This window comes from Anolis carolinensis, chromosome 3 (assembly GCF_035594765.1).
Source record: "Anolis carolinensis isolate JA03-04 chromosome 3, rAnoCar3.1.pri, whole genome shotgun sequence".
Taxonomy (NCBI): Eukaryota; Metazoa; Chordata; class Lepidosauria; order Squamata; family Dactyloidae; genus Anolis; species Anolis carolinensis.
Genome location: NC_085843.1, coordinates 15,548,040 through 15,565,635, shown reverse-complemented (window position 1 = coordinate 15,565,635; position 17,596 = coordinate 15,548,040). Strand labels below are relative to the sequence as shown.

Sequence of the window (17,596 nt, the reverse complement as noted above, 5' to 3'; positions counted from 1 at the left end):
CAGTAGACACTCCACTTTCACATAGTTTATGAGTACAAAACCACTGCTTAAGTGTGAAAAGGAGAACTGATCTTTGTTATCAGGAAGTTAAGGAGTGTGAGAGCTGAAAAGACTCTCCATGGCAGTTCCCACCAACCACATCTCTAATAGTAATAGAACCAAGAGACTGACATCTCCTCAAAATCTTAAAACCCAGGCAGGCTTGAAGGGGAATATTTGGACTTTCACATTGCATGGCTTAGAATCAAAAAAACTTAGTGATCTTAGACAATAAGTGCCAACGTCTAATAACAATAATAACAACAATGATAGGAATATTTAAAGATTGGACTGCAAAGACTCTAGCCAGTCAAGTGGTCCCAGTGGGTGCAGTGCCTAAAGACCTTGGCCAGCATTTGAAAACAATCAGCATTGACAAAATTACCATCTGTCAGCTGCAAAAGGCCAACCTACTCAGATCTGCCCACGTTCTTCGCCGATCCATCACATAGTCCTAGACATTTGGGAAGTGTCCAATGTGTGATACAATACAAAAGCCAGCATAGTGATCTTCTTTACTGTGTATTAATCTTGTTTTGTATCAAATAATAATAATAATAATAATAATAATAATAATAATAATAATAATAATAATAATAATTGTGCGGTTTTCTGGCATTGTATATTTCTGCCGCTTCTGTGACTGTTCATTTGGGTTTTGATGATTCCGTAGCCCACTTGTCGATGGATGTCCAGAATCAGCAGCATCCACTGCGGTCCTTTTTATCCTGGGCGACCACCGAGCCAGTATAGGTTTTGGTTTGATTCTCCATAATGCTAATGGGTTAGGTGCTCTTTGTTCCATTCCTCCGCTGAGGCCTCTCTGGCTTGGTTGGACCTGCCGGTAGTTACACTACCGCCAGCACAGCCCTCAGCATCTTCGGAATGGCTAAGCCCCCACCACCACCACCACCACCACCACCACGTCAAGGTGGCTATGGACTTGTCAACATCAGGAGAGGAATTTTCCAGGGAGACTCATTGTCCCCTCTGCTTTTCATTATTGCCATGATCCCTCTGTCAACAATCTTACAAAAAACAAATCTCGGCTATCAAACATCTAAGAATTCTCACAAAATTGCGCATCTGATGTACATGGATGACCTGAAGCTGTATGGAAAAACGGAAACTGAAATCCTGTCTCTGACTAACACTGTCCGAATTTTTAGCACTGATATCAGCATGGAGTTTGGCTTGGACAAATGTTCGACAGTGGCATTGAAGAAGGGAAAAATCATTGAAAGTGAGGGCATAAATATGCCTAATGGCCAAACAATAAAGTGTCACCAACCAGAGGCCTATAAATATCTGGGCATATTACAGCTGGACAACATCAAGCATGAACACGTGAAGACTGTGGTCAGTAAAGAATACACACGAAGGGTCAGAAAAATTCTCAAAAGCAAGCTCAATGGAGGCAAAACCATCAAGGCCATAAACACCTGGGCCATACCTGTCATAAGATATACTGCTGGCATCGTAAACTGGACACAGATGAACTGGACAATTTGGACAGAAAAACAAGAAAACTCATGACCATTCATCATTCACTGCACCCTCGCAGTGATGTTGACCGGCTATATCTGCCTAGAAGATCAGGGAGCAGAGGACTCTTACAAGTAAAACAAGCAGTCAAAGAAGAAGAACATGCCCTGGCAGAATATGTAAAGCAAAGTGAAGAACCTGCTTTGATTGAAGTCAAAAATCAGAAACTCCTCAAAGCACAGCAGACAAAAAACCAGTACAAGAAAGCCACACTACAAACTAGAGCTGACAGCTGGCACAACAAAACATTGCATGGAAAGTTCCTTGACAAAATTGAAGGAAAAGCTGATAAGGAGAAGACCTGGCTATGGCTCACATATAGGACCCTGAAGAAGGAGACAAAAGGCCTGATCCTTGCAGCCCAGAAGCAAGCCATCAGAACAAATGCAATTAAGGCCAAGATTGAAAAATCAGCTGATGACCCAAAATGCAGACTGTGCAAGGAAACCGACGAAACCATTGATCATATCCTCAGCTGCTGTAAGAAAATTGCACAGACAGACTACAAACAGAGGCACAACTATGTGGCCCAAATGATTCATTGGAACTTCTGCCTCAAGTACCACCTGCCAGCAGCAAAGAACTGGTGGGATCACAAACTTGCAAAAGTATTGGAAAATGAGCACGCAAAAATACTGTGGGACTTCCGAATCCAGACTGACAAAGTTCTGGAACACAACACACCAGACATCACAGCTGTGGAAAGGAAAAAGGTTTGGATCATTGATGTCGCCATCCCAGGTGACAGTCGCATTGACATAAAACAACAGGAAAAACTCAGCCGCTATCAGGACCTCAAGATTGAACTTCAAAGGCTCTGGCAGAAACCAGTGCAGGTGGTCCCGGTGGTGATGGGCACATTGGGTGCCGTGCCAAAAGATCTCAGCCAGCATTTGGAAACAATAGACATTGACAAAATTACAATCTGCCAGCTGCGAAAGGCCACCCTGCTGGGATCTGCGCGCATCATCCGAAAATACATCACACAGTCCTAGACACTTGGGAAGTGTTCGACTTGTGATTTTGTGATATGAAATCCAGCATTTCTATCTTGTTTGCTGTGTCATAATAATAATAATAATAGTAAATATAATAATAATAATAATAATAATAATAATAATAATAATAATAATAATAATGTATTTATACGCCACCCTATCTCCCCAGAGGGACTCAGGGTGTAGTCTCAGAGACTCCCGAGTCATGACCCCGTCACCATTATGGATCAGACCGAAGAAGATATGGGGTTTGTGCCAACTCAGCAAGATTCAGCTCCCTTCCAGATGTCCCCTGTTGACAGTTTTAGCCCACAGTTAATTAAAAAGGGCCTTGACTCACAGCCCGGTTCTCCAGAGAGCGCTCCTTTTGACCGCAGATTGTTTTGGGAAACATCTCGCTCGGAGAAGCAGAATCTGAGAAGAAGCGCTAGATTAGCAGAGAGAGCAAGCGTTAATTAAGTCGGTTCCCTTGAGAGTTTCCCGGGAGGATTGCATCTGGCAAGTTGTTGACTTAGTCCACTTTCCCTTGGGAAAGAGTGTTCAGACACCTCGCTGGAGAGGAGAGTGTAGTCCCATAAAAGTTCTGGGCGCTGACTGACCTTTGCGGTGTTCAACGTGTCAGTTGAGGAATTCACATCGACTCTAGTTCTGCAGCGCTCTACTCTCGAGTAGACCAGTGTTGCATCTCGCCTCCCTGTCAAGCCTGGACAGCGATTCAGCTTTACCACAACTAACTTTGCCTTGCCTCGTATCCTAGCCTCGGAATTGATCCCTGGAGCTCTTTGACAGATCTTGCTTTAATCCCCACTCAAACAGCCTAAAGGTTTGAGTGTGTTTCGGTTATTGGATTTAAAACTTTGAACTCTTAATACTGGACATCTACTTTCACATTACTGGACTATATTTGACCTTTTCTGAAAGGACTATTGCTGGACTATATACTCTGCTTATTTTTAGTTGTCTCCTTTATTTCCTTAATAAAGATATTAGATTGTTTATTGGCCTCCGTGTCTGGTTTCCAGTGCTCATGCTGCCCTGAGGCGTCACACAGGGTGGCTTCCAGACAAAAAGGCAAACATTCAATTCCTTGGTGATAAACATAAATCAAAAACAGTACAAAGTAACATCATTATAAACTCATAAATTACTAAACAAGAAAATGAAATTAATAATTAAATAAGTGAAATTATCTAAACAAACACATAACTTCCATAAAAACTGACTCCTAAGCCCCTGCCATGCACTCCCAAAAGGTGCGAATTAAAACTATATTTAAGGTCTTCCAAAAAAGTAGAGTCTTCCACCCTCTAAGGCAGTCCATTCCACTGTCAAACATCTTATACATTCAAAATGTTTTTTCTAATGTTTAGCTAAAATTCATTTTCTTGTCATTTGGATCCATTTTATCCATTTTGATCTCTGGAGCAGTAGAAACAAGCTCACCTCTTCTTCTATATAACATCCCTTCAGATATTTAAAGATAGTTATCATGTCTCTGTCGGTCTTCTCTTCTCCAAGTTAAATACACTAGAGTCTCACTTATCCAAGCTAAACGGGCTGGCAGAAGCTTGGATAAGCAAATATCTTGGATAATAAGGAGGAATTAAGGAAAAGCCTATTAAACATCAAATTAGGTTATGATTTTACAAATTAAGCGCCAAAACATCATGTTATACAACAAATTTGACAGAAAAAGTAGATCAATACGCAGTAATGTTGTGTTGTATTTACTGTATTTATGAATTTAGCACCAAAATATCATGATATATTGAAAACATTGACTACAAAAATGGCTTGGATAATCCAGAAGCTTGGATAAGCGAGGCTTGGATAAGTGAGACTCTACTGTATATCCATCTCTCTAAGTTGTTCCTCAGAAGGCTTAGTTTCCAGAACTTTAATGGTCTTGATCTCTCTTCTATGAACATGTTCCAGCTTTCATCATGCTATGTCCCATTGCCCTCAGTTCTCATCACTGACAGTCTCGGACTGAAGGAGTGCCAAGGAATCGTGCCTGGCTGTAAAATGCCCAGAAGTATCCAGCCAGACAGTCTGTTCTTCACTTGTCCCTTTTGGCAGGTGGTAAGAATTTCAATATAGTATGTCCCCCATATCCATGGGACCAGTATCCATAGTTTCAGTTATCCATATCCAGGAAAATATGCCCACTCTAGGCATTTTTGAGATCCTGCAACAGAATTCGATGTTATTCTTAGGCTGGATGTCCCTCATTTCAATAGCCTTTGCTATTATCCATGATTACGCATATCCATGCGAAGTTCAGGAACTTTTCCCCTTTGCAGATATGGAGATGGTATTGTATACAAAACCACATGGATCTTGATTTTTATTTTATTTTTTTGCAGGCCCAAACCTGCTCCTCTGACAGCAGATGTGATCAAAGAAGTTTATAGTCTGCCAAAATCGTGGGACTGGAGGAATGTGAATGGTGTGAATTATGTCAGCCCAGTACGAAACCAAGGTAGGACACTCTCCTTCCAAAGCCTTCTTACTGAAATTTTAATCTGAGTGGGCTGAATATAAAAGTAAAGTGTGCAGTCAGAATTATCAACTTGTTGATCTATAATGCAAGGAGAAATTTTCTTTAATTTCTTCATAGTTATATTTAAGTGGTATTTCAGATTTAGCCTTGTCATGGATCCATAATTAATAGCTCATCATGGAATTCACTAGTTTATTTTATTTGTCACAGCTGCATGCTGCATCAACATTTTCATCTTTCTAACAGAACTGCAAGAAGCCGTTCTTGGTCACTTGCTGCCAGCTCAGTGTATCTCTGAAGCTGGGATTATTTGCCGCAGTTTGCATCGCTTAACACTCTCTTATATGGAAACTCATTGGCGATTTTATTGCTCACTTTCTCAATCTGGAGAGGTCCACCTGGAGTTGTATGCAATTTGCCCTTTTCAGACCAACCTAAATAATTTAGTGTAATTGGCAAATTTGGCCACCTCACTCATCAGTCCCAATACAGACCCCTGAAAGAAGACAGGGAAAGGGGATGGATTGTGGCTTTGTCTAACTAACCATACAGATCCAGGTGAGCTCCTGGACATCGTGGGTACCTCTTATGATATCAGAACTGAGGACACAAATGACCCATATTAAGAAAGAGGAGGTGATATCTCATGCATCTTTCTGATCTCACAAGCACCCCATTCTGGTGTCAGCAGAGCCAACCATAACCTCCAGGAGCTGACACAATGGCCAACTAGGAGTAGCAGCGATGGGGAAAGATGCTCACCACCGCAGCAAAGCCACTGTGTTCCCCGACTGGATAAATAACAGAGTTGCTCCAGGGCCCATTTACATAGAGCTGAATTGCCTGGTGTATATGAGACTTAGAATTCAGGAAATCAGGGTTCAAATCACCACTAGGCTATAGAAAGCCATTGGGTGACTTTGGGCAATTGCCACTTTCTCAGTCTCAAAGGAAAGTAATGACAAGACAAGCTATAAGTCCATAGACATGAGGGCTCATAGTCATTACAATATGAGGGCACATAACCATTACAATAAATCAGGCTTGCATCAATGTTTGCCCACTATTCAAGAAGTTTTCTTTAGCTGAGCAAACCAATAAGATCCAGGTCTATGTGATTACTGTAGAAGAGATAAATTCTTGTTTGCTTCTTTGCTTTGTTGAGAACCCATTTTGGGACCTACCACGCCGTAACTAATACAACCTTGGAGAATTCTCCTGACAGACAAAACTGGATGGGAGAGGAACAGACTTCTTGAATCATGGCTTTCGAAGACTGCTTTAAGCTTTTTAATCAGTCTTTATGGTTTTCAATGATCTTGTTTGGCCATGGCGCATGTGGTCTCTAATGTAATTTAAACCCGATCACAATTGAATTTGTGAGGAACATCAGAAACACAGTAGCATTTATAAATCAGCTTAGATTGCTACTGATAACTCTGTTGTGCCCCCCTCCCATTCACCAAATGTCAATATTATCTAGTTAATAAATAAGTGTACTGCCATGCTGAAAAACCAATTTGTTTTGTTGATACAAGAAAATCGTACTGTTTCAGATTTGTTTGTCTCTGCAAAATGAGTTGAAACTTGACCAATTGGCAAGGTAATTGGGGAAATGACGGGGGAGGGGCGGCTTCGGGATTCCTCCAAACATGAGAAATTAATTTTATTGGACTACTAATCCCAGAATTTTAAAATATTGCTAAATACAGCCAGCTTTTGGTAATGTAAGAGTGATCACTCAACAAATAAACTTTTCCAAAGTTGTGGGATTCCTAAGTAGCAAAGTATATTGTCGTCTGTTCCTTAAAGGAAAGAAGAGGACAGAGTTTTATCCCAGCAGGAACTGGGGAAAATTTGGTTGGGGATTTCTAGGGAGTATATTAGCACACGTGAGGAAAAATTCTAAGTATACCCCATGACATTTCAGATCCAAAGATAAGATAAAAGTGAAAGTGACATCACTTTGCTATCACTGTTGCAGCAGTTGTGTGCCATCAAGTCATTTTTAATTTATGATGACCCTAAGGAAAATCTATGACATATAGTTTGGGGTAGTGGTATAGAGAAATCCCTCACCAAACTACAGATCCCAGGATTACATATATGAAGCCATGGCAGTCAAAATGCTTATAGTGCAATTTGAAGCCACCCCACTATTTTTTTCCATAGCTTGACAAAACTAACAATTTATAACTAAACTTTACACCTAAACATGATAAAATTTGCTTTGTTTCGACTTTTTAATACATTTCCATTTGGAGCAGAGTGGGATGTGGAGGAGGCTGGGGTCCACACACTGCTAGACAAAAAGTTGAAACAAAATGTTCACCTCTGCTTCCCCATACAAGCAAGATTCTGGGAATAAAAAATTGTACTGTATAGCCTTGGTGTAATTTCAGGTGATTTTAAAAACATTTTTCTTGGCCACCTACTCTTGCTTTTACATGACAAGTGGCAGTTCGGCTGCTTAACGCCTCTCTAAGATCACAATGCCCTTTCTTTGGTATCCATGGGCAAGGTACTTAGAAAGAGAAAGAGAGGTAGAATTAAACTGCCTGCTAGCCAGCAAGCCACCTTCCCATTTGATCACAGGGTTACTTTTTCTTTCAGTGGTGCTTGCTGAATTACAGGAAATTCTTACAGCGAGCAAAGAAGAACTGAGAGCGGGTCGGGTTTTTTGCACAGAGTTGTCTTGTGTAAGAAAGTGTTCTATGTGGCACTTGTTGCTAAGCAGCTGATGCTTAAAATATATATATTAAAAATCCCTCTGAAAAGCCAGAAAATTATGCCTGCTTCTTTGCAGTGAATGGTAAGAAAGGAGAAGAAGGTCCAGTAAGAAGAATGGTTGGTGGGTGTGGGCTCTAAAATTAAACATGTTTAGAAACTGGTAATATGGAAAGTGGGTGGCAGGCAGTCAACAAAGCAATTACTCTGAAGTTAAATGCACTTGTAAAGCTCAGTTTCCCAACTCTTTGCCCAAGCATTAGGAACCTTAGGTCCTATGACTAAACTCATCCTCAAAGTGTCCCAGTATGGTCAATTCTCCTTAATGCCATGCTTTGGTGGTTTCCTAGACTTTGGGCTGGTTTTCACCAGAATTTGTAGCCTATTTACAGTTGAATGTCTCATGTTTACAGATTTTGTATCCACGGATTCAGCCATCCAGGGTTTGAAAATATTCCCTAAAGCAAACATTGATTTTGACATTTTATATTGGGGACACTATTTTACAACAACCATTGTATATATGGCTTGGGCATCCATGGATCTGGGTATTCATAATTATCAATTTGAGGCCATTTTGACAAAAAAAAATTGAAATATATACAGAAAACAATGTTATGGACCCAGGATGGTTGTGCAAAGAGCCCAGTGTATTTTGTGCAAAGTCTTCACTGGTGTTTTTGCAGCTGGTGATGATGGTGATGGTGATGATGATGATGATGATGATGATGATGATGACTGAAATGCAAGTATTTCTTGGTGGTTGAGCTTTTTTTCACATGGTGGCTTAAATTGTCAAGACATCCTTTCCCATCAAGAAGTGAAAATGCAAGTGCAGCACAACCTCCATATCCACTGGGGATCCATATCAAGAGCCCCCATGGATACCTGAAAACATGGATAAAAACAAACTTTATTGTTTTATTATTTTGGGGTGAAAGCATGCCGTAGAATAGCACTGAAAGCCATAGAGAGGCCCCTAAACCACTTCCAAGAGGTAATCTCATTTGGAGCATGGATAAGTGAAACCATGAATATTGTGTATGCAAATAAGGGGGTTGTCCTATATTCATTTCACCCCTAATTATAAGTTTCATTTATATCCCATGTTTTCCTCCAGTGAGTTCAAGGTGGCCTACCTGGCTGCCCTTCTGTCCACTGAAGTAAGTGAAGCTGACTAGCCTTAGGTAGAGTTATGGTAGAGTTATGACTGAGTAACCTGGTAGAGTTATGACTGAGTAAGGACTCTAGTCTGGATTTCTTACGTTTCAGCTAAAGCAGCATTGACTCTCTGTGCCATCCACATGAAATACTACATAGGTTCCCTCCCAGCAAGAAGTTGCATCCTGGTCCAGAGAAGTTGCAAATAGTAAGCCTAGAACATGCCTGGTGGTCAACTAATACTATTCTCCCTCTTGTCTTCAGCATCCTGTGGCAGCTGCTATGCCTTTGCCTCCATGGGCATGCTGGAAAGTAGGATTCGTATCCTCACTAACAATTCACAGACTCCAACACTCAGCCCCCAAAAGGTTGTGTCCTGCAGTCAGTATTCCCAAGGTAAGTAATCTCAATTTGCTTTGTTTTGAAGGATGTTCAGAGCTTGGAGAGCTGGATTTCTGTGGGGTGGGTGAAATAATGGCCAATGGCTGTATGAAGTCTCTCAGAGCCATTTTTGTGGCTCCTAGGGCCTCCCAGTCGCAAAACTAAATTTTTGCAAAAAGTTTTCTTTTGTTTCCAAATGGCTTCTGCCCATGTGAAACATTTCAACTACAGTCTTGTCACTGGCCAATTGAAGCCTAGGAGAGTTTTTTCCCTGCTCAATTTCTGCTATTGGCATTTAGAGGAAAAAAACAAATAATTATTATTTGTGGAAGCAGGTGCATTATGGTGGTTACAGTCTAATATGACACTCTACTCTTCCACAGTTTCTCATGTTTTAGGATGTGGTTGCTGAGAGAATTTAGGATTTTCTGACCTGGGTGTCCTGTCCTCTCTATTACCACAACTTTCTGGGAAAAGGGCAATATGCAGATATATTACAGATTCAGTGTTCTTTTTTCCCAATATTTTTATTGTAAACACAGGTAGAATAATATCAAAATCCATCACCATTTCAATATACATATCAAATGTTATTTTCTTAGTAATCTTAACCTAATCTGAAGTGCGTCGGACCAGAAATGTTTTGGATTTCAGATTTTGGAATAAGTCTATGTGTATATACATACATAATGAGATATCTTGGAGAAGGCACCCAAGACTAAATGTGAAATTCATTGATGTTTCCTATACACCTTATACTCACATCCTGATGGTAATTTTATACACAATATATTAAATCATTTTGTGCATGAAGCAAAGTTGCCTTAGCAGGGCCGGCCGGAGATATTTTTAAATGTTAAGCGGGGGGCTAAAAAGCGCCCCCGCCACTGGCCCCGCCTCCCACGCCCTGGCCCCGCCCAGCGTGCCCTGGCCCCGCCTCCCACGCTGTGTGGGAGGCGGGGCCAGGGCGAATAGTGCGGGGGGCGGGGCCAGAGTTGGCCCCGCCCCCCGTGCCCTGGCCGCGACCAGGAAGTAAGGCCCGAATGGCCTAGCTGTGCTGTGCGCATGCGCACAGCACAGCTAGGCCATTTTGCCCTTAGTCAACAAACTAAGGGCAAAAATGGCCTATCTGGCAGTGCGCATGCGCACAGCCAGATAAGCCATTTTTGCCCTTAGTTTGTTACTAAGGGCAAAATGGCCTAGCTGTGCTGTGCGCACGCGCACAGCACAGCTAGGCCATTCGGGCCTGACTTCCTGGTCGCGGCCGGCGACCGCCCGGGCGATCGCCGGCCGCGACCAGGAAGTCAGGCCCGAATGGGCTATCTGCGCTGTGCGCACGGGCACAGCGCAGATAGCCCATTCGGGCCTGACTTCCTGGTCGCGGCCGGCGATCGCCCGGGCGGTCGCCGGCCGCGACCAGGAAGTCAGGCCCGAATGGCCTAGCTGTGCTGTGCGCGTGCGCACAGCACAGCTAGGCCATTTGCCCTTAGTAACAAACTAAGGGCAAAAATGGCTTATCTGGCTGTGCGCATGCGCACAGCCAGATAAGCCATTTTTGCCCTTAGTAACAAACTAAGGGCAAATGGCCTAGCTGTGCTGTGCACACGCGCACAGCACAGCTAGGCCATTCGGGCCTGACTTCCTGGTCGCGGCCGGCGATCGCCCGGGCAATCGCCGGCCGCGACCAGGAAGTCAGGCCCGAATGGGCTATCTGCGCTGTGCCCGTGCGCACAGCGCAGATAGCCCATTCGGGCCTGACTTCCTGGTCGCGGCCGGCGATCGCCCGGGCGGTCGCCGGCCGCGACCAGGAAGTCAGGCCCGAATAGCCTAGCTGTGCTGTGCGCGTGCGCACAGCACAGCTAGGCCATTTTTGCCCTTAGTTTGTTACTAAGGGCAAAAATGGCTTATCTGGCTGTGCGCATGCGCACAGCCAGATAAGCCATTTTTGCCCTTAGTTTGTTACTAAGGGCAAATGGCCTAGCTGTGCTGTGCGCACGCGCACAGCACAGCTAGGCCATTCGGGCCTGACTTCCTGGTCGCGGCCGGCGACCGCCCGGGCGATCGCCGGCCGCGACCAGGAAGTCAGGCCCGAATGGGCTATCTGCGCTGTGCGCACGGGCACAGCGCAGATAGCCCATTCGGGCCTGACTTCCTGGTCGCGGCCGGCGATCGCCCGGGCGGTCGCCGGCCGCGACCAGGAAGTCAGGCCCGAATGGCCTAGCTGTGCTGTGCGCGTGCGCACAGCACAGCTAGGCCATTTTGCCCTTAGTAACAAACTAAGGGCAAAAATGGCTTATCTGGCTGTGCGCATGCGCACAGCACAGATAGGCCATTTTTGCCCTTAGTTTGTTACTAAGGGCAAAATGGCCTAGGTGCTTGGCGCGGGCGCGGGGATTGAAGCCCCGCGGGCCCGCGCCAACACCGGAGGCGTCGGTGGCGCTACGGGTCGCTGTCGACGCCTCGACAGCGCCCCTAGCAGCCAGCGCCCGAGGCGGCCGCGTCAGCGGCCACCTAGTATCAACCGGCCCTGGTTGCCTACATCAATTCATCAGAAAAGCAAAGATGTTATTTCCTCAGCCATCCACATGGAGTATTTGGGATTTCAGAATTAGGAATAAGGGATGTTAAACCTGTACTTTAATGTTCAGCAGATAACTCTTTTGAAACGTCTTCATGTTGCACTTTTTTTTAGGTTGTGATGGAGGGTTCCCTTACCTTATTGCTGGCAAATACGCTCAGGATTTTGGTGTGGTTGAAGAGGACTGCTTCCCTTACACAGCCACGGATTCCCCTTGCAATTTTACGCACAGCTGTTACCACTATTATGCCACTAACTACTACTATGTTGGTGGGTTTTATGGTGGATGCAATGAAGCTCTAATGAAACTGGAACTTGTGAAGCATGGACCCATGGCCGTTGCTTTTGAAGTATATAGTGACTTCATGCATTACAGAGGGGGGATCTACCATCACACGGGGCTGATGGATCCATTCAATCCTTTTGAATTGACCAATCACGCTGTCCTCCTGGTGGGTTATGGTACTGACCCGGAGACCGGGGAGCCCTTCTGGATTGTGAAGAACAGCTGGGGACCCGCTTGGGGTGAGCAGGGTTACTTCAGGATCCGCAGAGGAACGGATGAATGTGCCATAGAAAGCATAGCAGTGGCTTCCACCCCAATTCCTAAATTGTAACTGCCATGAATTTCATGTGATACCTTCCCAGGAAGCAAGTGTCCATCATAAACATGGAGCAAATTATGATTGTAATTCAAAGAATTCAATTTCAACTTTTTCAGCTTTAAAGAATCAGTTTTTATCAAAGAATTAAAGGGAAATGAAATATATGGTGCATATTCAAAAGGAGATTAAAGGTAGTGTGCTGTTGAAAGAGCTGTGGATGAAAACCATGTTGATGTGAGTTCTATAGGTGCTCAAGCATAGCACTTGTGATATGATCTTAGCCACTGTGATTGAAGATAAATACCACACTAAACCGTTGCTTAACTGTGGTTTTGTGGGGCAGATTCAAAAGCCATGGAGGGTCTGTGATAGGTGCTAATTATAGTTTGACATAATGACAAAATAAAATGACAATGGTTCCATCTCAGAGGGTTATTATCCATGAAAGAAAAAGGCTGAACAGATTGGAAATACAATCAAACATGATATATTTAATAAAAGCATGCATGTGGACATTCAAGCCATGGTTTGCATCCTCAGCCATGTTAACACACACTATGGTTTGAACTGAGCCTTTCTTCAAGATTAACCCAACATGGCTTGATAAAATAGGGCAAACCCATTTTTAACTTTTGAATTTCATGGAAGAAATGCAAGGAACAGAATAGGTTAAATGTTTACAGTCCAGCTGTAAATTTTCCAAATAGTTATAATACTATAAGTGCAATAAGTGTTGATATTAACTGACTTGTTCTCTCTGGACAGTCTTTTTATGCTTGGCTTCTGCCAAAAATATTTTAAAATTTGAATTTATTGTGCCTTAAAGGGAAAATGAAGAAATTTGGAAGTATAATACAAAGCAACTGTAAAGGGCATCATATTATTGCACTGTGATCTCTTTAAAAAGGGAATCTATCTGAATCTTTCTTATACTTGGTATGTCAATATTCGCCTGACAATCATATCTTACTATCTTTCTATTCTGAATCTGGCTTGCTCCATATTCAGTGTTTATATGCAATTCTGAAATAAAGAGATCTTCCCTTGTTGGTGTAGGAATTCTTCATTTTGTTGTCATGCTGCATTTCTTTACAAATGGGAGTGGGAGGGACCTGAATCTTGTATTTCTGTATTGTTTTCTGTGGAGTCCACTACCTTTCCAAAAACATATAGTGTTAATCCTTTGTATAAGAAACCCATTGAAATAGATGGAACTTGTGAGTCACAACTCCTATGGGCATAAACTTACTCTAAGGCCCCTTCTACACTGTCATATAATCCTGATTATCAACACTTATCTGCTTTGAGCTGGATTATATGAGTTTACGCTGTCATATAATCCAGTTCAAAGCAGATAATCGGGATTTTATATGACATTGTAGAAAGGGCCTATACTCCTATGGGTATAATGGGTTATATCCATAGGAGTTGCCTCAATAGACCAGAGCAGAGGCCTATCAAGATCAAGATTGTGTCTTTTTCAAAGGCTGGTTCAACAACCTGCATTTGGCAGTCAGAGAAGGCATGCCTCTATCAATAATGTTGGCAATATTATCCACATATAATAAGGTATTTACCTACTCATAATACATCTTAGACAACCTTACCTTCCAGTTTAGGGTGACCCTATGAAAGGAGCCCCCGGTGGCACAATGAGCTGAACTGCTTAACTTGCTGACCAAAAGGTCAGTGGTTCGAATCCAGGGAGCAAGGTGAGCTCCTGCTGTTTGCCCCAGCTTCTGCCAACCTAGCAGTTCGAAAACATGCAAATGTGAGTAGATCAATAGGTACCGCTCCGGCGGGAAGGTAACAGCACTCCATGCAGTCATGCCAGCCACATGACCTTGGAGGTCTTGACAGACAGCGGCAGCTCTTTGGCTTAGAAATGTAGATGAGCACCAACCCCCAGTCGGACATGACTAGACTTAATGTCAGGGGAAAACTTTTACCTTTACTATGAATGGAGAACTTCCAAGAATTAGTCATCAACTGCCTTTAGATCTTTCAGACTTAGGACGATGACTTCCTATATTGAACCAATCCACCTATAGTGTAGTCTCTTTTCCTATGTTTTCCACTTTACTGAGCACTGCTGCCCGTTTCATGAATTTATGTTGTCCCATTATACTGTGTTGTGTATTCCTTCAGGGGTTGAGCTGGGGATGGTTGTTTTGGTCTCTCACAACTTTATGATTCTATTATATGTCCAAAGTATGGCAACCTCATCTTGGCTTATAGGGATACCTCTGGCCTGATTTGCTGCAGAAACCATGTATTTATCCTTCTAGTTGTCTGGTATTCAAAGAACTCTCCTCCAGTGCCACATTTCAGATGAGTTGATTTTCTTCCTCTCAGCTTTCATCCCTGTACAACTGTACAGCTTTCATGGGCATACATGGAAATTGGGAATACTATGGCACATACGATTCTAAGTTTGATAGTAAATGATATAATATGAGTCATAATTTGAATAGGTTCAGTCAAAGAAAATTAAGACCAGATTTGTTCTCTGTTCTATACTTCACAGCAAGAACTACAGTTTCTTGTCTCCACAGTTAATTGGTTCCTTCCAACCAAAACTGACCAGAGGTCCACTTCTGTTTTCTCTCCCTGATTCATGGGCTACTTGAGATTCTTTTGTTGCTGTAGAACTATTGTCCTGTCACATGGTTCATTCTCTTTCTCTCTTAAAGCTTGACAAGGGCTAAGAATGTAAATATCTAATAAAATACGGCATACTGTAAATAGGGTTGTTGTGTGTTTTCCGGGCTGTATCTATGGCATATACCTCACAACCTTTGAGGATGCTTGCCATAGATATGGATGAAATGTCAGGAGAGAATGCTTCTGGAACATGACCATACAGCTTGGAAAACACAACAACTCTGTGATTCTGGCCATAAAAACCTTCAACAACATACTGTAAATAGTTTTTAAGAAAATTAAAAAGAATGCAATAAAAATACAGTAAAGCAAAACAGGAATGAACAACCACATGTAAATGAAATACGGTGAGGCAATGGGTTAAACGCTTGTGTCGGCTGAACTGCTGACCTGAAGGTTGGGTTGCTGACCTGAAGGTTGGTGGTTTGAATCCGCAAGAAGAGGTGAGCTCCTGTCTGTCAGCTCTAGCTGGCCGGGACATGAGAGAAGCCTCCCAGCAGCCTCCCACACATTCGGGCATCCTCTGGGCAATGTCTCTGTAGACGGCCAATTCTATCACATCAGAAGCGACTTGCAGTATGTTCTCAAGTGGCTTCTGACATGATAAAAAACACTTTAAAGCCAGTGTTTAGGGATTGCCTCATATTATACAGATGTGAAAATAAAAACTATCATTTGTTTCCAGAGTGAACACACCATGGGATGGGGATGCCATACCTTGAACACTAGAAATATTGAAACTTTTTAAAAGCTTAGACGTACAGGAAAAATGAGTCTGGAATAAAAGAAGATAGCTGTGTCAGAATGAAATGAGCTTCCTTACAGAAAGCATTCTAGAGATAAGGTGGACCTATTCATCTTATTGGCACTCTTTGAACTCCATCACAGCAGTCTGATGTCACATTAACTGTCCTGTCTCTGTTCTAAGAAATCCCAGGCTTTGTAGTTTAGTGAGGGACTTGGTACTCTTCCAAAGGACATCTAGTGCAATAGTCCAAGAAAGTGGCCTTTAGTTTATTAGTGGAAATGTTTTATGTACCTCACAAAAGTACAAATCCAGAAATTCTATATGTTGGAGCCATAACTTTGGTATCATAATGCTGTGATTGTGTGGTACTGTGTAGGTACTCCCTGGGAATGAGAAGAATCTTGTTGAAGAACTCTCAATGATCTTAGGAAACTTAAAGACTCAATATATATAACTACCCTAAGGGCACAAGATCCCATCTGATCTTGGGAGCTATGCAGGAACACATGGAGTAGGCTACATTCCAGATGTTATAAGCTATATTTCAGAGGAAGGAACTGGCAAAACAACCTCTTGAGTATTCCTTGCCTAAGCAAACTCTAGGAAATTAATGTGGTTACTCCAACTTAAACACACACATACACACATAGAAATACAACATGATTCCTCCCTCAGAAGTATCTGTGGTCCTTTCTAAGCCTTCCAGTGCTATTATATAAAAATATTGGTTACCTTATTATCCATGGGTTCAGGTATCCATGGCGTGTGTGTATGTATGTCTTGAAACATATTCTTCACAGATACAGGGGCTGGATTATACTGTTCCTACATTTCAGATACATTTGTCTTCTTTAAACTCATTTTTAGAATAATATATAAGAGGAGATACACACACACATACAGATACACACATATGTATAGATGAGAAATAATTTATTTAGCCTCTTCATATATGCTCTGGATACTCCTGCTGCTTCGAAGTTATGTCCTACAGCCGTGCAGAAATGAAAACTAGGGTTTTTTTCCCTTTGATTTTCCAGCAAAAATATTGTACTTATTCAGTGCAGATCCAGGAATGGATTCACTAGCAACAAACCTTCCCTTCTATCTTGGAGCTCTTCAGCCTTTTTAGCTTTCAGGCTGCTCTGCTATGCTCTAATTATCCAATTTGAATGATCATAGCAGGAATTAATGCCACTTTGAAGAAAGGTCTTTTAGTTTGCCCTTCTGAATACATTTTCCAGGTACAACCAGAACTGGAGCGCCCCCGCAGCTTGCTTCAAATGTTGGGCACCGCTTTTCAGAACAATGAATATGCACGATTTTAACCTGCAGCCTCAAATCCCAAACACACAAGTATATCCTCGCCCTGCCCAGTTTTGAACCAGAGTTCAACCATGGGTTGGTGCTAATGTGTTAGCATTTAAGTGGGATGTGAAGAGTGGTTGCCTGTTTGCTCATCCTTGATAAAACAGAGTGTTTCAAGACTTCCCACTGAGTGAATTTGGAAACAATCATATTCTTCACAGTACAGAATTTTTGTGTTTGTGTGTGAATCTGTCGGTACTGAAACACCTGCCTATATGTTCAGAAAACATGTTTTTTTTTTCAATTGGTAGTAGTAGTAGCATCATCATCATATTCTAC

At 42.5% G+C, this 17,596-nt stretch overlaps 2 protein-coding genes across 2 annotated transcripts in view; both read left to right on the top strand.

The window, feature by feature from the left end:
• ctsc (cathepsin C) overlaps positions 1–13,603 on the top strand; it is a 39,440-nt gene extending 25,837 nt beyond the window's left edge. The window contains exons 5-7 of the mRNA XM_003219351.4: positions 4,949–5,064; positions 9,238–9,369; positions 12,047–13,603. Coding sequence (XP_003219399.2) covers positions 4,949–5,064; positions 9,238–9,369; positions 12,047–12,549 — 751 coding nt within the window. The 3' untranslated portion in view covers positions 12,550–13,603. The remainder of the gene's footprint in view (positions 1–4,948; positions 5,065–9,237; positions 9,370–12,046) is intronic.
• Positions 1–17,596, top strand: part of grm5 (glutamate metabotropic receptor 5) — a 1,174,932-nt gene that overhangs the window by 363,697 nt on the left and 793,639 nt on the right. The window lies entirely within an intron of this gene.